The sequence below is a fragment of the Festucalex cinctus genome, chromosome 20 (assembly GCF_051991245.1).
Source record: "Festucalex cinctus isolate MCC-2025b chromosome 20, RoL_Fcin_1.0, whole genome shotgun sequence".
NCBI lineage: Eukaryota > Metazoa > Chordata > Actinopteri > Syngnathiformes > Syngnathidae > Festucalex > Festucalex cinctus.
In genome coordinates, this window is record NC_135430.1 from 9,591,027 (window position 1) to 9,609,131 (window position 18,105).

Here is an 18,105-nt window from a genome sequence, read left to right on the forward strand (position 1 = left end):
TCAATTTCCACGCCCACTTCCGTACATATAACTTATCATCATTACCAGGTGTCCACTGCTCGGTGGCACAGTAGGTAAAGTGCATTGTCCAGTAACCAGGAGGTCATAATGTCATAATTTATCTCTGAATTTACTTCATAAGCATTCCACATGCATTCAAATCTTACCATTCAGCTTTCAGCATTCCCACGCAATTCTGCAGAAATTGCACTTAGTCTAGTTATTAATATTATTGTCCCAGCTGACCTTGGCTAAGAGGTAGGGTCAACTCTGAACTTACCAGTCAGTTGATCAGTCACATATATTGCATGGACATACAATGGACTGGCTACCAGTTTAGAGTCTTCAATGTTAATTTAGTTTAACAATTTAGAGCCTTCCATGAGACTAGCATGCTAACATCTCGTTTCATTTTCAATTGAAAGATATTGATCAGTCATGTCCTGTGTGTGTGTGTGTGTGTGTGTGTGCGTGTACACCCCGCGCATGTGTGTGTGTTTGTTTTGGTTTCACTGGGAACAAAAATATAAAAACCAGTTTTTACTGTTTAAACAACAAGCGTGAATGCGCGCACATGCACACTCACACACAAACACATACATGCGAAAACATAAACACACACACACAACCCTCAAGAGTTTAGTATTTTATTTTTAAATGTAATCAAAAAATGTATTTAATTATTGACTGATTCGAAATTGTATTAATATTAATCCTGCAATTAATTATATTAATAGTGACAATAATGAGAGGTACAATTTTTGTACAGCACGATTATTTAGAATCAAAATGAAATGTACTGATGATTATGTACAACATTTTACTACTTTGCTGTTTTTGTGAAGAATTAGCAAAGTATTATTGTGTTGTAATTGTGTGAAAGAAAAGCATAGTTTTTTCACATTTCACAGGAAATTATGGAAAATGATGAATTCATGAGGAAATGATGAAAAATGAAGTGATGTCTAATGACCTGCGGCAGTTTGGGGTCGTTGATGTCCCAAGTGGACTTCATGCCAAAGGAGCACACGCAGTCCGCCTCCTCGCGATCCTCCGCTCGAGACATCCTCAAACCGCCCCTGATCCTGATCCAGATGCTGGTCCTGGTCCTCCTGTTGCTTTTCAGCTGCTTGTTGGACAGCTTTGGAGTACACACAAGAAGTCCGGACCGCAAAAGTCCTCAAAGATGGTCACAGCTTGTCGTCTGAGGATTCACTCGCAACCAAAAAGAAGGTGAGACACTCAATACACTCCTGGGGGAGGGACCTCTGTGGAAGGAAAGTGAGTGAGTGTAGGTCTGTGTGTTGTGTGAGTACAGTATTTGACTGCTAGTGAGCATGAGTGTGTGTGTTAGAGAGAGCAAGAGAAAGAGTGTGTGTACGTGTATGTGTGAACATGTAGAGATGTTGTGGAAACAAGGAAATGTTTCTCCCAAAACAAACAAGTCATTAGTCATCAATTATAGAAAGTGTGCGTGTGTCAATGTTGTGTTGACATGTTGCAGTTCCATAGAGTAAATGAAGTGAATGAAATTTGTCATCTAAAACTTCTTCAAACATGTTTGACCCACTGATGTCATCCTGAAACGTGTTCTGCCACATACGAATTTATGATGAACAGTGCACAAGAACACAAACATGGATGTTAACCTGCGCTGTTAACGACGTGTAATTGTGAGAGTCAATAGTATAGTAATTGGCATCCTCTCAGAAAAATCAATGTCACTGACATTTGATTCATAGCAATTTTCGGAAAGAAAAAAAGGATTCGAATTAGAATTAACAAGAAGTGCGCGTGTTGTTGAAGGAAATGGAAGGAAGGAAATTAGTGTCAAGCAAGAAAGTGTTGAAGGAAAGCGACGCGTCTTCCTCCCACCTTTCTTTGGAAAGCATTTTTATAATTATTTTTAAAATAGTTTACTTCCACTCTACTATCTTTTAGTTGTATTTAGCAAGCTCTTTTTATTTCTGTATTTTGTTTTTAAATTCTTTAAAAAGTTGAATTTATAATATATAGTCTTGACGAGCTGAACGGGTTGCAGCTGCGAGCGCCGTCGACTCGTCATCATGGTACGAACCAACACAGTCCTTGGCATTATAATTGCTGTTTTTCTTATTATCGGTATTGTTTTTATTTTTTTGCATTCCATCTTCTGACTTGTTTGCGCGTTTATGTGATGCTGCTGTCGTTTTTTGGGTGACGTCAACGTGAACGAAATCTCAAAATTATTATTTCCCACGTATGGGATCCACGGACATATTTGCGATGTTAATGTTGTGTGAGCATTTATCAAGAATTAGCATTTGTAAATATTCACTTCTGCTGGAATTGTTGAATGTGCGTTTGTGTGGATTACGCATTTACTTTTTATTTAATTTATTTTTGAGAAAAGGTGTCAAGATATTCATACATAAGTTCCCAAATTAAAGAGTGTCATAATCAATAGCTACGAGTTTGGAGGTCTCAATGTATTGAATTTTACTACACTAGGCTACATAATCGTTTTAATTGAGCCAAACATTTGATAAAAAATCCTGTTTCAATTCGGAATTGTTTTGCTCAATAGATTTGCGCAAAATTTGTTAAATAGACATAGTAGACTATCAGATAAAGGCTCGTTTTCTGTTTTTCCGTTTCCAATTTAAAAAAAAAAAAAAAAAAAACTCGGGAGATGCGTCGTTCCTGTTCAGTGGACACGGCAACACTGCCTCCTCGTGGACGCAGGTGGGAAGGTAATTTCCACACATGAACCACAAACGCACAATTTATAAGCAGAATTGAAGGTTTAAGTTATTATAAATGCTTAAACGAACAAACGTGGCAATCGCAAATGTGTTTGTGCATCTGAAAAACAAATGTGAAAACGACGGATATGTGAATAATTTTAAGACTATGCTATTTTGGTGCTGCTGGTGTGTGTGTGAAAGATGAGTGTTGAATGAAAGCAGCACTTCACCCTGCACAGGTGTCAAAGTCCGTTCCTCGAGGGCCAGAGTTCTGCATGTTTTCGAGGTTTCCCTACTCCAACACACCTGCTTCGCTCCTGCAGAGCTTGATGATGAGCTGATTATTTGAATTAGCTGTGTTGGAAAAGGGGAAACGTCTAAAACGTATACTCCGGCCCTCGAGGACCGGACTTTGACACCTGTACATCTTGTAGGTTGCAAGTCGCACCTTTGCCTACACGTTGGCAAGATTTTGGATTGGATTGGGATGGGAAGATCCGTCAGGGTTACGGCCCGCATAAATGAAGCTTCTCTGTTTACGTCAACATGATTCCTTGACACAAAGATGGCACAAGATGGCGCCACAGCATCACTCTGAAAGCAGTTGGGTAAAAAAGGGACCAACCAAACTTTGGGTTATTCAGGTGACCTAGCTTTTCAAGTTATTCAACCCAAAAAGCTGAGCTAAAACCCAAAAATGGAGTTTGTTTTGAGTGCATCTCACCCCCCCCCCCCCCAATTTTTTCATTTTTTGGTTATTACTCATCTTAAATGATACAAAAATGTGCTGTAAAAACCTTTAAAAAGGGGGAAAAAAAATACACACTTTTTTTGTCTTTTTTTTTTGCGTGTACAAAACAACCCAAACAGTTGGGTTAAATAGAACTTTTTTTTTTTTTTTTTAACTTCTTTTAGAGTGAACTTTTGGGCTGGTTTAGCCTACTGTCTTCAACCAGTTGAGTTAAATAACACCGGGCAATTATTTACACAAACATGTACAATACAATTTTTTTTAATTTTTTTTTTTGCTACATGACTTTTTGGGATTTAAATAAATAACCCCCCAAAAATGGGTTTAAAAAAGTTGATTTGGTTCCTTTTAAAAAATAAATAAATAAATAAAATAAAATAAAATAATAAAAGTCATTGGGTAAAATTTGATCCAGCAGTTTTCAGAGTGTACTTTCACAGTTGACAGGGCTTTAGCACACAACAAAGCAACAGGTACAAAACCGAAACACATTAGCAACAAGATTGCTATGCAAACAAAGACTATGCGGGGACAACTATGATGCTGATTGTTATTTGCTGAAGCCCAAAGTGGTGGTAGTGTTGTGAAGTCACAGTTGGGAGCAAATGGGTGGGACTCATCTCATTGGCTGAGACACCTGTCAATCACCCTCCTGAAATGTGTCTTAGCTGGAGATAGAGATGAAGGCATGTCTGTCCCGCGGTGACTCATCCCGAATGGCTTGTTTGCTTCGCGATGAAGGCTTGCACGAGAGCACACTTAACCAACTGGGCCTGCAGGTCCGCAAGGTACCGGCTGCACACAACCCTGCGTGCACCCACATAATGTGTCATCATCATCACTTCCTGTGATGTGCAGCTGCTGAGCTCGGACGATTTTGGTCAAGTGGCCGTGGTCATGAAGGCTTTGGAGATTCTGTTTGGCAACAATGACCTCCAGGAGACCATGGTCAATCTCGGAATCACCCACCAAGTAACACACATGCGCATCACAAATTTGATGTCTTCTAAGTCTATGTAAGTAGCATATGTCATGGTTTGGCCTTAGGTGCTGTCTTGGTTCCAAACAACACGGGAGCTCCTGACCTCGGAATCCCAGAGACGCTCGCCCCAGCTGCCGCTGATGGAAAGCTTCTACGATTTCCTGGCGGTGAGGTGCATGATTGCAAGGCAAGGGGCCAGCTGCCTTTCCCTGACAACTCCTTTTGCGCTTCTGTCTTCCAGGTGCTGAACCAATCATGTCTTCCAGGTTGGTCACATGAGGGGTCATGTCACATCATGTCACATGACCTCTCATGTCTGCATGTCTGTTCATCAGCTTCTGAACTGTCGTTGACCCTGGTGCAACTTCTGAACACGCTCCTGGAATCGCAACTACGCTTCAGTGTCAGACTGGAGGTAACAGTGGATTATTGCAATAACTTTGTTTTTTTTTTTATGTCATTGTTGTGTTTACGGCTGACAGGCCGTGAGAACATTCAACAGCATCCTGCATTCACTGCAAACAGATCAGAAGAAACGCATCCAATCGGACCAAACGCTCCTGTGGATGATGTGATTATTTTGAGATTCGTACTTTTGCATTCTGTTTGTACACTCGGACACTTATCAAGTTCACGTCTGCAGGTGGGAGTTGGGGGAGGCCATGCAGACAGTTGGAGGTGAGTGGAGTCGCCCTACAGAAATCCAGAAAGGTGGACCACAGGTCTGATTAATAAAACCATTTTGTTCTGCTCGGCTTTGGGGAAAAACAAATGAGTCCAGCCGGAACAAGTGTCAACCAAAAATGGGGATCCCCTCCCTCAAATTGTAACCTCCACGATTCCACACGTGTTGAGGCATGTGCTTGTGTTGCAGACTACGAGTTGCAGGTGAGCCTAGCGGAGACTTTGTGCCATATGACTCCCAGGAAGGAGCGAGTCCAGCGAGCCAATCGGTGGTTCTCTTGCTCTGACATTGCAGAAGCATTTGGTCTCATCAAAGGTTCGGACTTTGAGGTGGTAAGTGATCAACCGCGATCTCTGTCCTGTCTGTTGGTGTCTGGTCTTTTTGTGACCTGTTTCTGACATGCAAGGATTGTCGGCATTTCCTCAACTTCCTCAATGATCGTCAAGGCAAAGCGAGAAGGTGACTGTCCAAAGGTTTTTGGTTTCTGCTTCAACACTCGTTTGACTGTGGTTATTTTTGTTTGGCAGGGTTTGGACCTTCCCGTGCATCAGAGCCTTCTTGGAGACCACAGAGGTCAAAACCAAACATGCATCAAACATAGTTTGGTCTCGTCTGTTCACTCTCGCTTCTTTTTTCCTCCTCAGCTTGTTCGCCCCAAAAATGACAAATGGGATGAGTACTGGGTAGACTTTAACTTTGGATCACAACGTGTCAGCTTTTTCATAGACCTTCCTCAGGTAGCTGTGACAGGTGGGGCCTGTTTGGCACAGTGTGTGATCGGTTTCTTTTGCAGGGCTTTCTGTGGGGTTCTGTGCACCTACTCAAGGATCACGTGGACCAGTACCAGCTTGAGGTCCAGGAGGAGGGTATGTTAAATACCACACACGGAGGCTCTCCTCAAAATTTCGGTCCAGGCTGAATCAACTCTGTGTCCATTTTTGCAGAAGGCAGTGGAGATCAGGTGGTCCTTAGTGTCCATCTGAAGTTGCCTATCATGCACCTGGGTGTCAATGGCCACAGAGTAAAGCTGTTCTTCCAGCCGGAGCTGCTTGGAGAGCTGAAGGCGGCGGCTGCGGGTATCTTTACGGTAGGGGATTCGAGTCAACGACTGGATACCAGTCAAATTGTCCCCAATTTTAGGACTTGGGACTAATGAATAACTCGGACTTTAAGTCTTACCCGTATCTCTGAGCTAATTGTTGGTGTGACCTTTGCTCGTTTTGTAGAGCAGCTGGCTTCTTTTTTTTTGTGTATAAGCAGGAAGCCAACAAAGACACAGGTGATGATGGCCAGGCCTCCACCTCCCCTACACAACCACTACGTCAAAAAACCTACAGAAGGAAGTCACTCGGTCAACTCAAAGGTTAGTCATTTCAAAATAAACCTCCACTGTCATCACAATGGCTCTGCATCTGACTGACATTTGTCTGCGTTTGTGCAGTTCTTCCAATGTCTCCCCTGAGCAGCGACGAAACCTTGGTTGCCAAGGTAACCAATTGATGACATAATTAAGCGTCACCAATTATCTTTTAGGACTGGGTGATAATTCCAATAATTTTCAGGAAGATTTGCTTTTTTTTTTATTTATTTTTTTTTTACGCCCCCTTCAAGCCTGTAATGGGATTTGGTCCAGCCTTAATTTGTAAGACATTGTGAATTCATTTTGTCTTTGATGCTTGATACCCTAACAGACTTCTCAGAGTAGAGCAGAGATCCTCTTCGATAAAGTTGGAGGCTCGATGCCATTGACAGACGCTGGTGAGACCACTCGAGAAATGGCACTTCACTGCTAGATTGGGTGCAACATTTTGATATTTTCACAAAAAATGCTGTGAACAATCTTCAATGACTTCCAGGTGTTCTTGCAGGGGCGGAGCCAGAGATCTTTCTAGAAGACAAGTTGGTCGTTGGACAAGGCTGTTCTCCCCTAAATAAGGTACTTTTTAAAAATATGTATCCTATTCTTTCTTTCCAACAACAAACATTTCAAACGAGTTATGTGTTCTTTTCAGCGTTTCAACAGGAAGCGAGCAGCTACAGATTCAGGTCTTTGACTCCCCCCATTAAGTCTTCAGTCCTTGTCAAAATCAAAATTGGTTGCCTCAAGATCTTAAGGGAAAGTTGTTGCAACAGTATCCCATGTGGTGGTGGTGCTATAAGTCAGATTTTATTTTCTTCAAGCGGACGTGCGTCTGCTACATTTCTTTGGGCTCCATTAGAGTTTTGTGTACATTTCAAATACACAATGTACATTTTTGAAGGACGGTCAGTATGTTCTGAATAATAATTATCATTTGCTTGGTGAAGGTTACCTGTCTCACGAATGTGACATTCTGAGGAAGCCTGCGGGGCCTCAACCTGGCGAGCCTCAGCCTGCGGGGGTGGAGCCTGAAGGTACAAGTTTGGATTGTGTATTAGTTGGTTTCATGAAAATGCTGTCATAGTTGAGGCTGTACAGTCAGTCATCATAATTTGCTTCATAATAAACGATACTGCAGAATGAGCGGTGTCAGACAGTCTTCCAGGTCTGTCGTAGTGTTTCAGTTATGAAACCGTATACAGGAAAAATATAGTCTTGACAAAGTAACTTCATCATACTAATTCATATACACAATTGTCCTTGCATTTGATTTTTTACCAATAAATTTGGAGTCACAAGTTATGGAAAATAGTGGTAAACTCATTTGACTATGCAACTATAATCCAGTTGATATTAACATGAGATTTGTAGGGTCACCGAAGGAGCCAGCTGTGGAGCCACATGGAATTGAAAGTCCACCCATGAAAGGGGAGGAGCCTGTAAACCACCAGGAGGCGGAAACAAAGCTAGACTCAACTTCCACCATTAAGAACTCTTTTGATGTCTTCATAAGAAGCCTTGAACAGCATTACAACGTCTGTCTTTTTATGACTTCTTCAATCAGATGAATTTGTTGTCTTGATCCATTTTAACAAACTGCACATTTATTTCAGGACTGCTGGCAGAAAGTCCAAACCCAAATTCTTCTTTTGCCCGAAGAATATAAACAAGAAGTCACCTCGCTTTTCGATAACATCCGTCAACAAAGGTGAACCACTCCAACAATACCTGTGCATAGTTACCAGCCACAGTACACGTGTGTGTGTGTGTGTGTGTGTGTGTGCGCGTAGGGCAGTTATGCTACACAACTTGGAGAAGTCTACATCAGTGCATGTGAAGTGTTTGGAGGAAACGTCGACATATCTCAACAGCATGAGCTCACGGATTCAGGTAAAAAAGATGGAAACAAAAACTGGAACTTAAATTGATTAAAACCTTGGCCAAACATTGTCAACGTAATTATCATTCCTCATAAAACTCAAGGATGTTTGTGTGATGCAATGAGTCTCACCCTCAGACCAGATCTAATTGAGCACAGAGCTACCCCGATTTAAACCAGATCCAGAGTGTATTCAGACCCCATTTAGATCCGATCTGCTTTACAGTATTCAGAGCACATATTAATCTAAGTCAGAACTGTTCCAGTTCTGATTCAGACTATATCGGCATTTGAATGAAAACCGATCTAGATCTAAATGAGAACAGATTGAGGACTGATTGAAGAGGGTTCCAATTTGATCTGAATCTGGCTTAAATCAGATATTTATCAGGCTCAGAATGGATCCAGATAAGGTTGAGACTGGATCCAGATAATGATTTGGATCATATCCACACCAAAATGACATTATTATTATTATTATTACTATTATTTTTTGCCTTTCAGGTGTTCTTCCAGTCGGAGCAGCGCAAACTGTCGGATTTCTGTGAGCAGCACCATGTGATGTGCGTGTGTGACCTTTTGACCCAGTTGAAGTGGGTCTGGCGTCTGGTCTAAAGGTTTAGTGGTGCCTGTCTGTGCCGCCTCAGGTTGAGGTCCTTGGACAGCGTGGTGACGAAGCCTGCGTCCTACCAATGAGGATCTGTAGCTGCAATCCACCACCTTTTTTTTTTTTTTTTTTTTTTTTTTTTTTGGATCTCAGTTTGTAAATATTAATTGTCAGCAATTGTCGGATTAAACTCTTATGTGACAGGCCTTGTGGTTTTGCATATACTATGTATGTGCCTATTTTACATACTGTACTGTTTCGGATTTTATCATAAAAGTATAGTTGGCTGATAAAATTAGAAGTTTTGTGTGTGTGTACAAGTCACGCTAATGCATACAATTATGGGGCATCTGTTAATTTCTATTTTTTTTTTTTTTTGGGGGGGGGGGGGGGGGTTACATTTCTGAATATGAGTAATATCGGGTAGGACCAGATAAATTCTTGTACTTAATCCTATTCCTTTTGAACATACTGCACTGAACTCACATCTACTGATGACCCTTTTCTGTCCATTTTTATATGTTCTAATGTGTTTGTGTTCACGCAAGAAGAATCAGTGGTTTGCCTTACGGTTTGTACACACAGCTGATCGATCAGGCCTTTCGTGTTAGCACGTTAGCTTTATATCACTCCAACTTGTTCACATGAGGAATGAGTGTGAATACTTGTTTTTCTGTATGTGCCATTACATCACGTGTCAAGATCTGGTCCTGGAGGGCCTGAGTTCTGCATGTTTTTGAGGTTTCTCTACTCCAATACACCTGATTCAATGATCAGGATTATCAGGCTCCTGCCGAGCTTACTGATGAGCTTAAATATGAATCAGCTGTGTTGGACGTGGGGAAACCTCTAAATCATGCATGACTCAAGCCCTCGAGGACCAGATTTTGACACCACTGCCTTACATCGTCCATTTGGCTGTGTTCCTCCGCGAATGGCCGCATGAAAAGACGCTTGTGAAGAATGTAAACCTAATGAAAAGTTCTGTGGGAACCTTCACCCGGTCCCTCTATCGTTAATGCTCACAATAATATACTAACAGTAACTAGCAGAAGGCTGTTTCTTCTAAGTTGAACTACTACTTAATGGATGCCAGAAAGATTGAGACATGTCGGTGGAGTCTTATTCTGCCAAAGAATGTCTAATCCAGGGGTGCCAAAGTCCGGTCCTGGAGAGCCCCTATGCAGCCTGTTTTCCAGAGGTGTGAGCATCGTCATTGACTGGAATTGATGATTGATGGAAGTGCCCACCTTTTGGCATGTGTTTCAGCACTTTCAGCGAATGTTTGATAATGTGAAGTCTCACAAAAATACATGGATTGAGAAGGACCGTGTGTACATTCAGCGCGATCGGCAGAAGTCATCCTGCTTCACATCGTGCTCAGTTTGTGCATTTTTGCAAGGGTTCACATGATCAAGCATTCGCTGAAAGTGCTGAAGCACATGCCAAAAGGTGGGCACTTCCATCAATCATCAATTCCAGTCTAAGACGATGCCCACCTCTGCTGTTTCCCACATTTATCTCCACCAACACACCTGATTCATGATCAGGATCAGGATCGCAGATGCTGAGCCAGGAAAAAGGTCACAGCGATACAACCACCCAGCCCATGTCACCTATCTAATTGTGCACCAAACAGGCCTCATCTAACACTTAAGATGACGCAGGTGAAGGCGTGCTGCGTGGTTGTCAAGCAGCAGCAAAGCGTGTCACCGTCGAAAACAGAGAATCCCCCAAGAGAAGCCACGGTAGCGTAATGAGGCACAGGCGGTGCAAGTGAGTCTGCTGAGATTCTCTTGAGTCTCTGCTGGCACTTCAGTGTGGAAAAATCGAGGGGATGCGGATACCTTCTGGCTGAAGGACCGGACTGCTTGAACGACTCGGATGGACGGCCACACTGGGACCCGTTGACACATCAGCAGAGTCTTGAGACAAGATAGGTACGGTCGGACAGCGTTGATTTGGGCCTTTTGCTGGCCAGCAGACGGACATGGGCTGTTTGGGAGGGAAGACGGACGAAGAACGACTGGACGAGAAAGTCAAACGGGAAGCCAACAAAAAGATCGACAGACAACTGCAGAAAGAACGACAAGCGTATAAAGCCACGCACAGACTCTTGCTGCTGGGTCAGACCCTGTCTCTCTTCCTGTGGTTTTTGTCTCAATTGTCTTTCTCATGTCCTGTCTTACGCTCTTCAACTTACTGCTTGCCTGCCTCCCTTTTTGTTTGTGGTTCTGAATTCCTGTCTGTGTGCATAGCCACATGTCTCACAGTGTGCATGTGTGTGCATGCAGGCGCAGGCGAGTCTGGGAAGAGCACGATCGTCAAGCAGATGAGGATTCTACATGTTGATGGGTTCAATGCCGAGTGAGTTACATTCCTGGTTCTTTTATTGTGAAATTTCTTAAATGTCCTTCCTGACTTTGGAGTGACTACTTTCAAACTGGAAGAGGTGTCAAAATGCAGGTCCAGAAAGTAAAAGCCCTGCCACCATTTGTGTTTAACCACAGGTGCTTCTACTCAACTGGCAAGTAAACGAGGTGGTTGGGTGATGGTTGAGAAGAAGCATCTGTGGCTAAAGCCAAACAGTGGCAGGATTTTTAGTTTCTGAACCTGGATTTGACAAGTCTGTAAACTGAAGATCGTAAGCTGAAACACTTGGATGCTCCTTTGTCAAAAGTTCAATGGAGGCAACTGGATTCTTGTTGGTTCTTGAAGACATTTCGGTTTTCATCCAAAAACCTTCTTCCCTTCAAAATGTTCTCCTGTGGATGCATCTGGCGGTCCTTGTAACAAAAAAAGTTGCTATTTTAATGGTATAATGGCAGTTGGATTAGTCCAATGAGTCTGGTTCAAACCGGAGAGCATCCGGATGTTACACCTCAGACGCTGTACATCCTTGTCCAAGCGGCTTTCTGTCTGACCAGGGTTTTCTCAAGAACCACAGAGTCCAGTCAGCTCCATTAAACTTTTGCAGAGGATTGTGACTTTGGCAACTGATAAGCAACACAAAGTGCTTCTTAGTATCTTGAAGGTTTTCACACTCAGAATGTTTCTTTTTCTCTAGAGAGAAGCAGCAGAAGATACAAGACATCAGGAAGAACGTGAAGGATGCCATCGTGGTTGGTCACATGACCTCTGATCATATGAGCTGCTGAGTGACAGCGCACACTCTGATACTGTGCATGTGTATATGTGTGTCAGACGATCGTGTCGGCAATGAGTGTGTTGACTCCGCCCATGCCTCTGGGTAACCCTGGCAACCAGTTCAGAGTTGACTACATCAAGGGCATTGCACCGCTGTCTGACTTTGAATACACAGAGGTGACACACACACACGCAATGTTAAAGATGCTTGAAGGCAACCAGGGAATTGTTGTTTATTGTCACCATGTTAATGACCTGAAGAAATGAGACCTCTTGGGAGTCAGACCACAAAGGACCCCGCCCACATCTACACACATACACACACACATGCACAGATCTCTGACTGTAAGTGTATGTGTCACCTGTGGCCTCGTTATTTGAATGTCTCTCAGGACACTAAAAAGACAACACGGGTGTCTCAAACTCTTTCGGTTTCTGCGTTTGCGTGCGTGTGTGTGAGGCGAGGCATTCACACACACACACAGCACTAATGACACTTGATCTCTCAGGACTTTTTTGAGCATGCTCAAAAGTTGTGGGCGGACGAGGGCGTGAAGGCGTGTTATGAACGCGCCAACGAGTACCAGCTGATTGACTGCGCTCAGTAGTAAGACGCACACACAAACACACGAAGGCTTCCATATGTCATATTTGGAATCCCAACTGTGCGTGTGCATGCATTTGTGCACTGTAGCTTCTTGGACCGTTTGGACTCTGTGAGAAGGCCCGATTACACTCCTACTGACCAGGTAATCAAACTAAGCAACCAATCAGCCACCAGTGGTCCATGTTCCTAGGCAGACTCAAGTCTGGTCTTCTCCTCAAGGACTTGCTGCGCTGCAGAGTTCTGACGTCAGGGATTTTCGAAACCAGGTTTCAAGTGGACAAGGTCAACTTTCAGTGAGTGTCTTTGGCTCCGCCTGTATGATCCACATCAACCAAATCAGCTGCTTCTTATGCTACCTCTGTTGTGTGAATACTGTAGTATGTTTGATGTGGGAGGACAGAGGGATGAACGCAGGAAGTGGATTCAGTGTTTCAATGGTAAGACGCGCGCACGCGTGCGCACACGCACACAGCCTGAGCGCCCTTGTTTGATTGGTCAGACGTGACGGCCATCATCTTTGTGGCGGCAAGTAGCAGCTACAACATGGTGATCCGAGAAGACAACTCCACCAATCGGCTGCAAGAATCTCTGGACCTCTTCAGATCCATTTGGACCAACAGGTTCCTCGCTGATTCGCTCCAGTTAACCCCACCCGGTCAGCCCTGGGTCCTTGTTAACGTGGCTTGTGCTGTGATTGGCTGCAGGTTTTTGAAGACCATCTCGGTCATCTTGTTCCTCAACAAGCAGGATGTGCTTGCCGACAAAATATTGGCAGGAAAATCCAAACTGGAAGATTATTTCCCGCAATACGCCAACTACACGCTTCCTCCTGATGGTAACACACACACGCTCACACACAGGAAGGAAGTCACAATTGTTGGTGTATGTATATATATTAGTGATGTCCCGATCTGATCACGTGATTGGAAATCAGGCTCGATCACGTGGTTGCTGACTCGATCAGTATAGGATGTTGTCTCCCGATCAGGGCTCTGATAAATATGAGGTTATGTATATACATTTTTTGAGATGTATAAACAAACTTTTTATTAGATCTAGAGTTGCCCGGTGGCAGAGTGAAACTTAATTTGTTCGCACAGCTTACCGTGCAGCATCACATCACTTTACTACAGTGACACTATTTCCATTATTGCATAATGCCATTGAGCGGTGGGGCTATACAAGAATACAGCGCCGAGGTATCTGGAAGTAGATAAGTTATCATCATCTTTAATGTGTAAAGCGGAGACTTGCCCTTTGTGCAAAGTGAGTATAGTGGACGCCAGGATAATATGGCTGTAACGTGTTGTAAACTTACAAGCTTATATGCAACATTTTTAACATGAACATCATGCATATTAAATTGCGATTGTTATTGGTTAGTTAAGATCCAATCATGAAGCAGAAGTGCTGAAAGAATCCAAATTATGTGTTTTATTGGTTTAGAATACACTGAATATTTAATGTCCACTTTAACCATTTATGGGTCTGAAGTAGGGGTGTGAATTGCCGAGTACCTGACGATACGATCCGTATCACGATTCACAGGTCACGATTCGATTCGATACCGATTAATCCCGATATAAATTTACAAGTCCCTTGTTACGATTTTTTTTACTCAATTTAGAAAATACCATTCAGTAAACTTGTACATGTACACTGTAAGATTTGTATGAAAATGTATTATTTATTGATCTCAAACTTCAGTGTTATAACTGTGAACCACTGTATTTAACAAACAGGTTGTAACCTTTTTCATGTTAGAACAGCATTGAAATAAAATATTAAGGCTTAATGTTCCATTAATATAACATTCTTCCATGCTTAAGGTGTGAAAGTTAGACGTTTTGTTGAATATTTTTTCATCAAAAATGGATGTTAAAAAATCGATTCGGCTGCCTATTGAATCGATTCGAGAATTGCGTACTGTAGTATTGCGATATATTGCCGTATCGATTTTTTTTAACACCCCTAGACTGAAGGGGTTAAAACGCCTACAGTAGGTTGTAATAATAGCCCTTTGAGTTAACTAATACATGTGCCACAAGAGGGGTTTAAATGCTACACTCAACATATTAAAAGGTGTTGTGGTGTTTTGTTAAAAAAAAATAAAAATAAAATAAAATCTTAATAAAATGCCGAGGTATCGGATCGGGACATCTTAAAAATGAAGTGACTCTGGTTCAAAAAAAAAAAAAAAAAAAGTGTGATCGGGACATCCCTAGTATATATGTGTGTTTCCAGCTGTTCCAGATGCAGATGAGGATGCCAGGGTGACCAGAGCAAAATTCTTCATCAGAGATGAATTTTTGGTAAGGAAACAAATGTTCAAATAACATTAGGACAATGTATATTTTCATTTTAGTGACGTGTGTGTGTGCGTGCGTGTGTGTGTGTCAGCGGATCAGCACGGCGAGTGGCGACAGCAAACATTATTGCTATCCACACTTCACGTGCGCCGTGGACACGGAAAACATCCGTCGAGTGTTTAATGACTGTCGGGACATCATCCAGCGCATGCACCTGCGACAGTACGAGCTCCTCTGATTGGCCGCTGGCCTCTCACTAGTCCCCGCCCAATTCCTGAACCAAGCCAGCGTGTATGTACAGTAGATGTGGTATTGTAGGTGCACCAGTGTAGAAAATTAGAGATGTGCGAGTATCGACACCACTAGACCTTATTTCAAGGTATCGGTAGCTACTCGCAACGGTCGATACCAGTATCAGCTGGACAGCCTCACTTTGTGGCCGTTTTACGATCAGGAACTAGAATTTAGAAGAATGGAAAATTGCAATTAATTTCCTGCAATTTTAAGGAAAAAATACTATACTGTCATTGTTTTTTGGGGGGAAGATTTATGTATCAAAAGCACTAGGGGTATAGGTGACTGCTCAAGACATGAGTTCTCCTACAGGTATCGGTCTGAAGAAAAAAAAAAAAAACAATCCTATTTCATTAGTCCAAAAAATATGATTTCATAACTTCAAATATATGTTCATCTATCTTTTCCAGCAACATATAGTGACAGGCACAACAACAAAATGCTCTAGATCAGGGGAGGTTGCCAAAGTCATTATTGTCAACGCTCACATTGTAGTTAGTTACCATCTTAGGGCTAGTATGACAGGGAAAGCAAATAAATGTTTAAATTGCTCCCTCACTCAATTCCATTCTGTACAGGATGACTGTGACACTCCCCTTTCAAGCTGATGGACAAATTTGTATGGGAGTTGAACAGGTGATGGCTATTAAAATTAGGGCTGTCAAACTTAAAGCGTTAATAGATTAATTAATCACAGAAAAATGTCGCATTAATCACGTATTAACGCATATTTATCACACATTTTATTTTATTTTTTACCTCACTTGAGCCTTGAACGTAACCGCGCATGGTTACATTGAAGGCTGCGCAGGTCAGTGATTAGGTCAATGCACGGCATTTCCTCCGCCTGTTGTTCCAAAATGAGCAGGGTGACTCCAGTTGGTGAGCTCGGTGGTAAATTTCACTTTAAAAAACACCCCGACGGGACTTTAGATAAAACAAAAGTAACTTGCGTTTAATTACTTAATAATTGCTGAATTGCACCCAATTGATATGATGCTGTTACGTTTTGAGCAATACACGCATGCATGCAATCAATGTTTGCAAATGAATTTCAGATAATAAAATGTGTTGTCAAAATATTACGCAAATACACAAGTAATTTAGCTGATTGATCGTGATTAATCAAAATTAAAAAGGGTGATTAATCAGATTAAAAATTTTAATCGTTTGACAGCACTAATTAAAATATACAAATGGGATCTTCATATAATTTCCAAGTATGCCCTACTTGGAAATTATATGAAGATGACTCTAGCTAGGGTGCAGAAAAGCCAGGGTAGCTATATTATTAGCTATATACTGTTCATTTTTGTTAAAAAAAAAAACAAAACAAAAAAAAAACAAAAAAAGGCATATTAAATCACTTGAATCACATTTGCATAAAACATGGCAGACACAGCTTCTTATGAAATTACGTAACATTTATTTACAAAACACAAAATAATAAGGGGGAAAAATACCCAGGTTTTAAAAGTTCAGTACGTTTGGTCTTTGGTGCGCTTAATGGAGCTCGTTTGTAATCCACAAGGAAAAGTTTGAGTACTCACTGATTCCCTCAGATCCAATCAAAGTTTGTTCAAACCTTCTGCCAAGTAGTTGGTTAGCTCAGGCACGAAAATCCTTGCGTGGTCCACAGGTGGAAAAGTAGGCCTTCGGTTCATGACAAGTCCAGAGCACTTCACTTCTGGCAGCATCCCAAAGCAGACTTTGTCCCGAGGCACACTATCAAAGAGATTCACAAACCTTCATAAGATCACTGTCTTATCTCTGAATGTCAATGAATTCACATTTCCTGGGTTTAATATACTCAATGAGTCAGAAGCTTGGTAGAAAACACACTTTCCCCGCACAGCACTTTAGATTGTTCCCACATTGAGCTAAGCAGCAGCTAACTACTAATAGCTAGCATAACTTCGTTTGAGCTAATGACACAGCACAATTAATTGACAATTTCACAGACGGATTCACTCACGTCATCTCAAGAAGTACAATATGGTCAAAGGCAGGCAATTATTTTAGCTGAACGTAGAGCTTAACTGTGGGCACAAACAAGTCTGAGCTCTCTTACTCTCTCCGTAAGTCTCGAAATTCTGTTTCCGTGTTTCTTTCACTACTTTTTTTTTTCTTTCCCTCTCGTTCTTTAGACTCCACCCCAACAATAATCTGATTGGCTGAGGTCCCACTCAATCTGATTGGTTTATATTCACCTTACTGTTATGCGTTCAAGGGCCCGCTCAAACGTGGGGAAATTAACTGTTTGAAATAACGGGGTACATTTTACAATGTAAACAATAAAATAAAATTTCGCATGGTGGTACACCTAATAGAGTACATAACAAAATAACTAGTTTTGAAATCAGCATGGCTTATTCAACTGTTTAATATGTGATTATGCATACTGTCAACGTTTTTTAGCATGTTGTTGATTGTACCTCAGACTTGTTGTTAAATGTTCTAAGTTAAATAAAAGCAGCTTTGGTTATTGATTCTTTGTGATTTTATTTTTGTTTTTTGTTTTTAAGGTTGAGTGTGTTTTTGAATGTGCACTCGTTCCCTCAAACCCAACACGAACAAAACCAAACCCAACACAAGCTTCTCTTGGAAAGTCGCCATGAAAAAAAAAAAAGTTGGTTTTATTTTTGGGCTTTTGGGAGGCGTTGCAGTCATGAGTAGACTGTCCGTTAGTGGCTGGGGGGCGGGGCCAGGGATGGGACTTCGTCAGAGAAAGAAAGGGAAAAAAAAAAAGTCTGAAAAC

General features: G+C 41.9%; 3 protein-coding genes across 14 annotated transcripts in view; 2 read left to right on the plus strand and 1 right to left on the minus strand.

Annotated features, from left to right (window-relative positions):
- gcm2 (glial cells missing transcription factor 2) overlaps positions 1 to 18,105 on the minus strand; it is a 36,009-nt gene that overhangs the window by 3,586 nt on the left and 14,318 nt on the right. For 2 of the 6 annotated variants that reach the window (XM_077508974.1, XM_077508969.1), the window contains exons 1-4: positions 17,323 to 17,467; positions 16,933 to 17,072; positions 7,457 to 7,532; positions 974 to 1,141 (exon numbers count right to left, since the gene is read on the minus strand). In XM_077508974.1, coding sequence (XP_077365100.1) covers positions 974 to 1,066 — 93 coding nt within the window. In that variant the 5' untranslated portion in view covers positions 1,067 to 1,141; positions 7,457 to 7,532; positions 16,933 to 17,072; positions 17,323 to 17,467. Of the gene's footprint in view, positions 1 to 973; positions 1,142 to 7,456; positions 7,533 to 16,897; positions 17,073 to 17,322; positions 17,468 to 18,105 lie in introns of those variants that run through there. The other 4 variants (XM_077508971.1, XM_077508972.1, XM_077508970.1 and 1 more) reach the window with 3 other exon arrangements.
- Positions 625 to 9,327, plus strand: sycp2l (synaptonemal complex protein 2-like). Of its 7 annotated transcripts, none has more exons than XM_077508963.1 (25): positions 1,639 to 2,069; positions 4,146 to 4,265; positions 4,336 to 4,449; positions 4,525 to 4,626; positions 4,701 to 4,725; positions 4,795 to 4,874; positions 4,942 to 5,030; positions 5,103 to 5,137; positions 5,334 to 5,476; positions 5,551 to 5,603; positions 5,672 to 5,717; positions 5,789 to 5,881; positions 5,938 to 6,010; positions 6,089 to 6,231; positions 6,405 to 6,507; positions 6,586 to 6,632; positions 6,836 to 6,902; positions 7,001 to 7,080; positions 7,157 to 7,190; positions 7,452 to 7,538; positions 7,876 to 8,039; positions 8,118 to 8,212; positions 8,295 to 8,394; positions 8,888 to 8,946; positions 9,031 to 9,327. In XM_077508963.1, exons 1-25 carry the CDS (start codon positions 2,067 to 2,069, stop codon positions 9,077 to 9,079), a joined length of 2,004 nt encoding a protein of 667 aa, XP_077365089.1. In that variant the 5' UTR covers positions 1,639 to 2,066; the 3' UTR covers positions 9,080 to 9,327. The 7 variants fall into 7 exon arrangements, with proteins under 7 accessions (XP_077365092.1, XP_077365090.1, XP_077365088.1 ...); XM_077508968.1 differs by having other exon boundaries at positions 8,888 to 8,927; XM_077508966.1 differs by lacking the exon at positions 1,639 to 2,069 and adding an exon at positions 625 to 1,233 and having other exon boundaries at positions 8,888 to 9,033.
- On the plus strand, positions 10,427 to 17,725 carry LOC144009302 (guanine nucleotide-binding protein G(olf) subunit alpha-like). Its single transcript, XM_077508977.1, has 12 exons — positions 10,427 to 11,116; positions 11,285 to 11,357; positions 12,058 to 12,112; positions 12,195 to 12,314; positions 12,647 to 12,744; positions 12,832 to 12,886; positions 12,964 to 13,037; positions 13,123 to 13,181; positions 13,244 to 13,364; positions 13,449 to 13,579; positions 14,989 to 15,056; positions 15,145 to 17,725. The coding sequence occupies exons 1-12, from the start codon at positions 10,981 to 10,983 to the stop codon at positions 15,289 to 15,291; spliced, it is 1,137 nt and encodes a 378-aa protein (XP_077365103.1). The 5' UTR covers positions 10,427 to 10,980; the 3' UTR covers positions 15,292 to 17,725.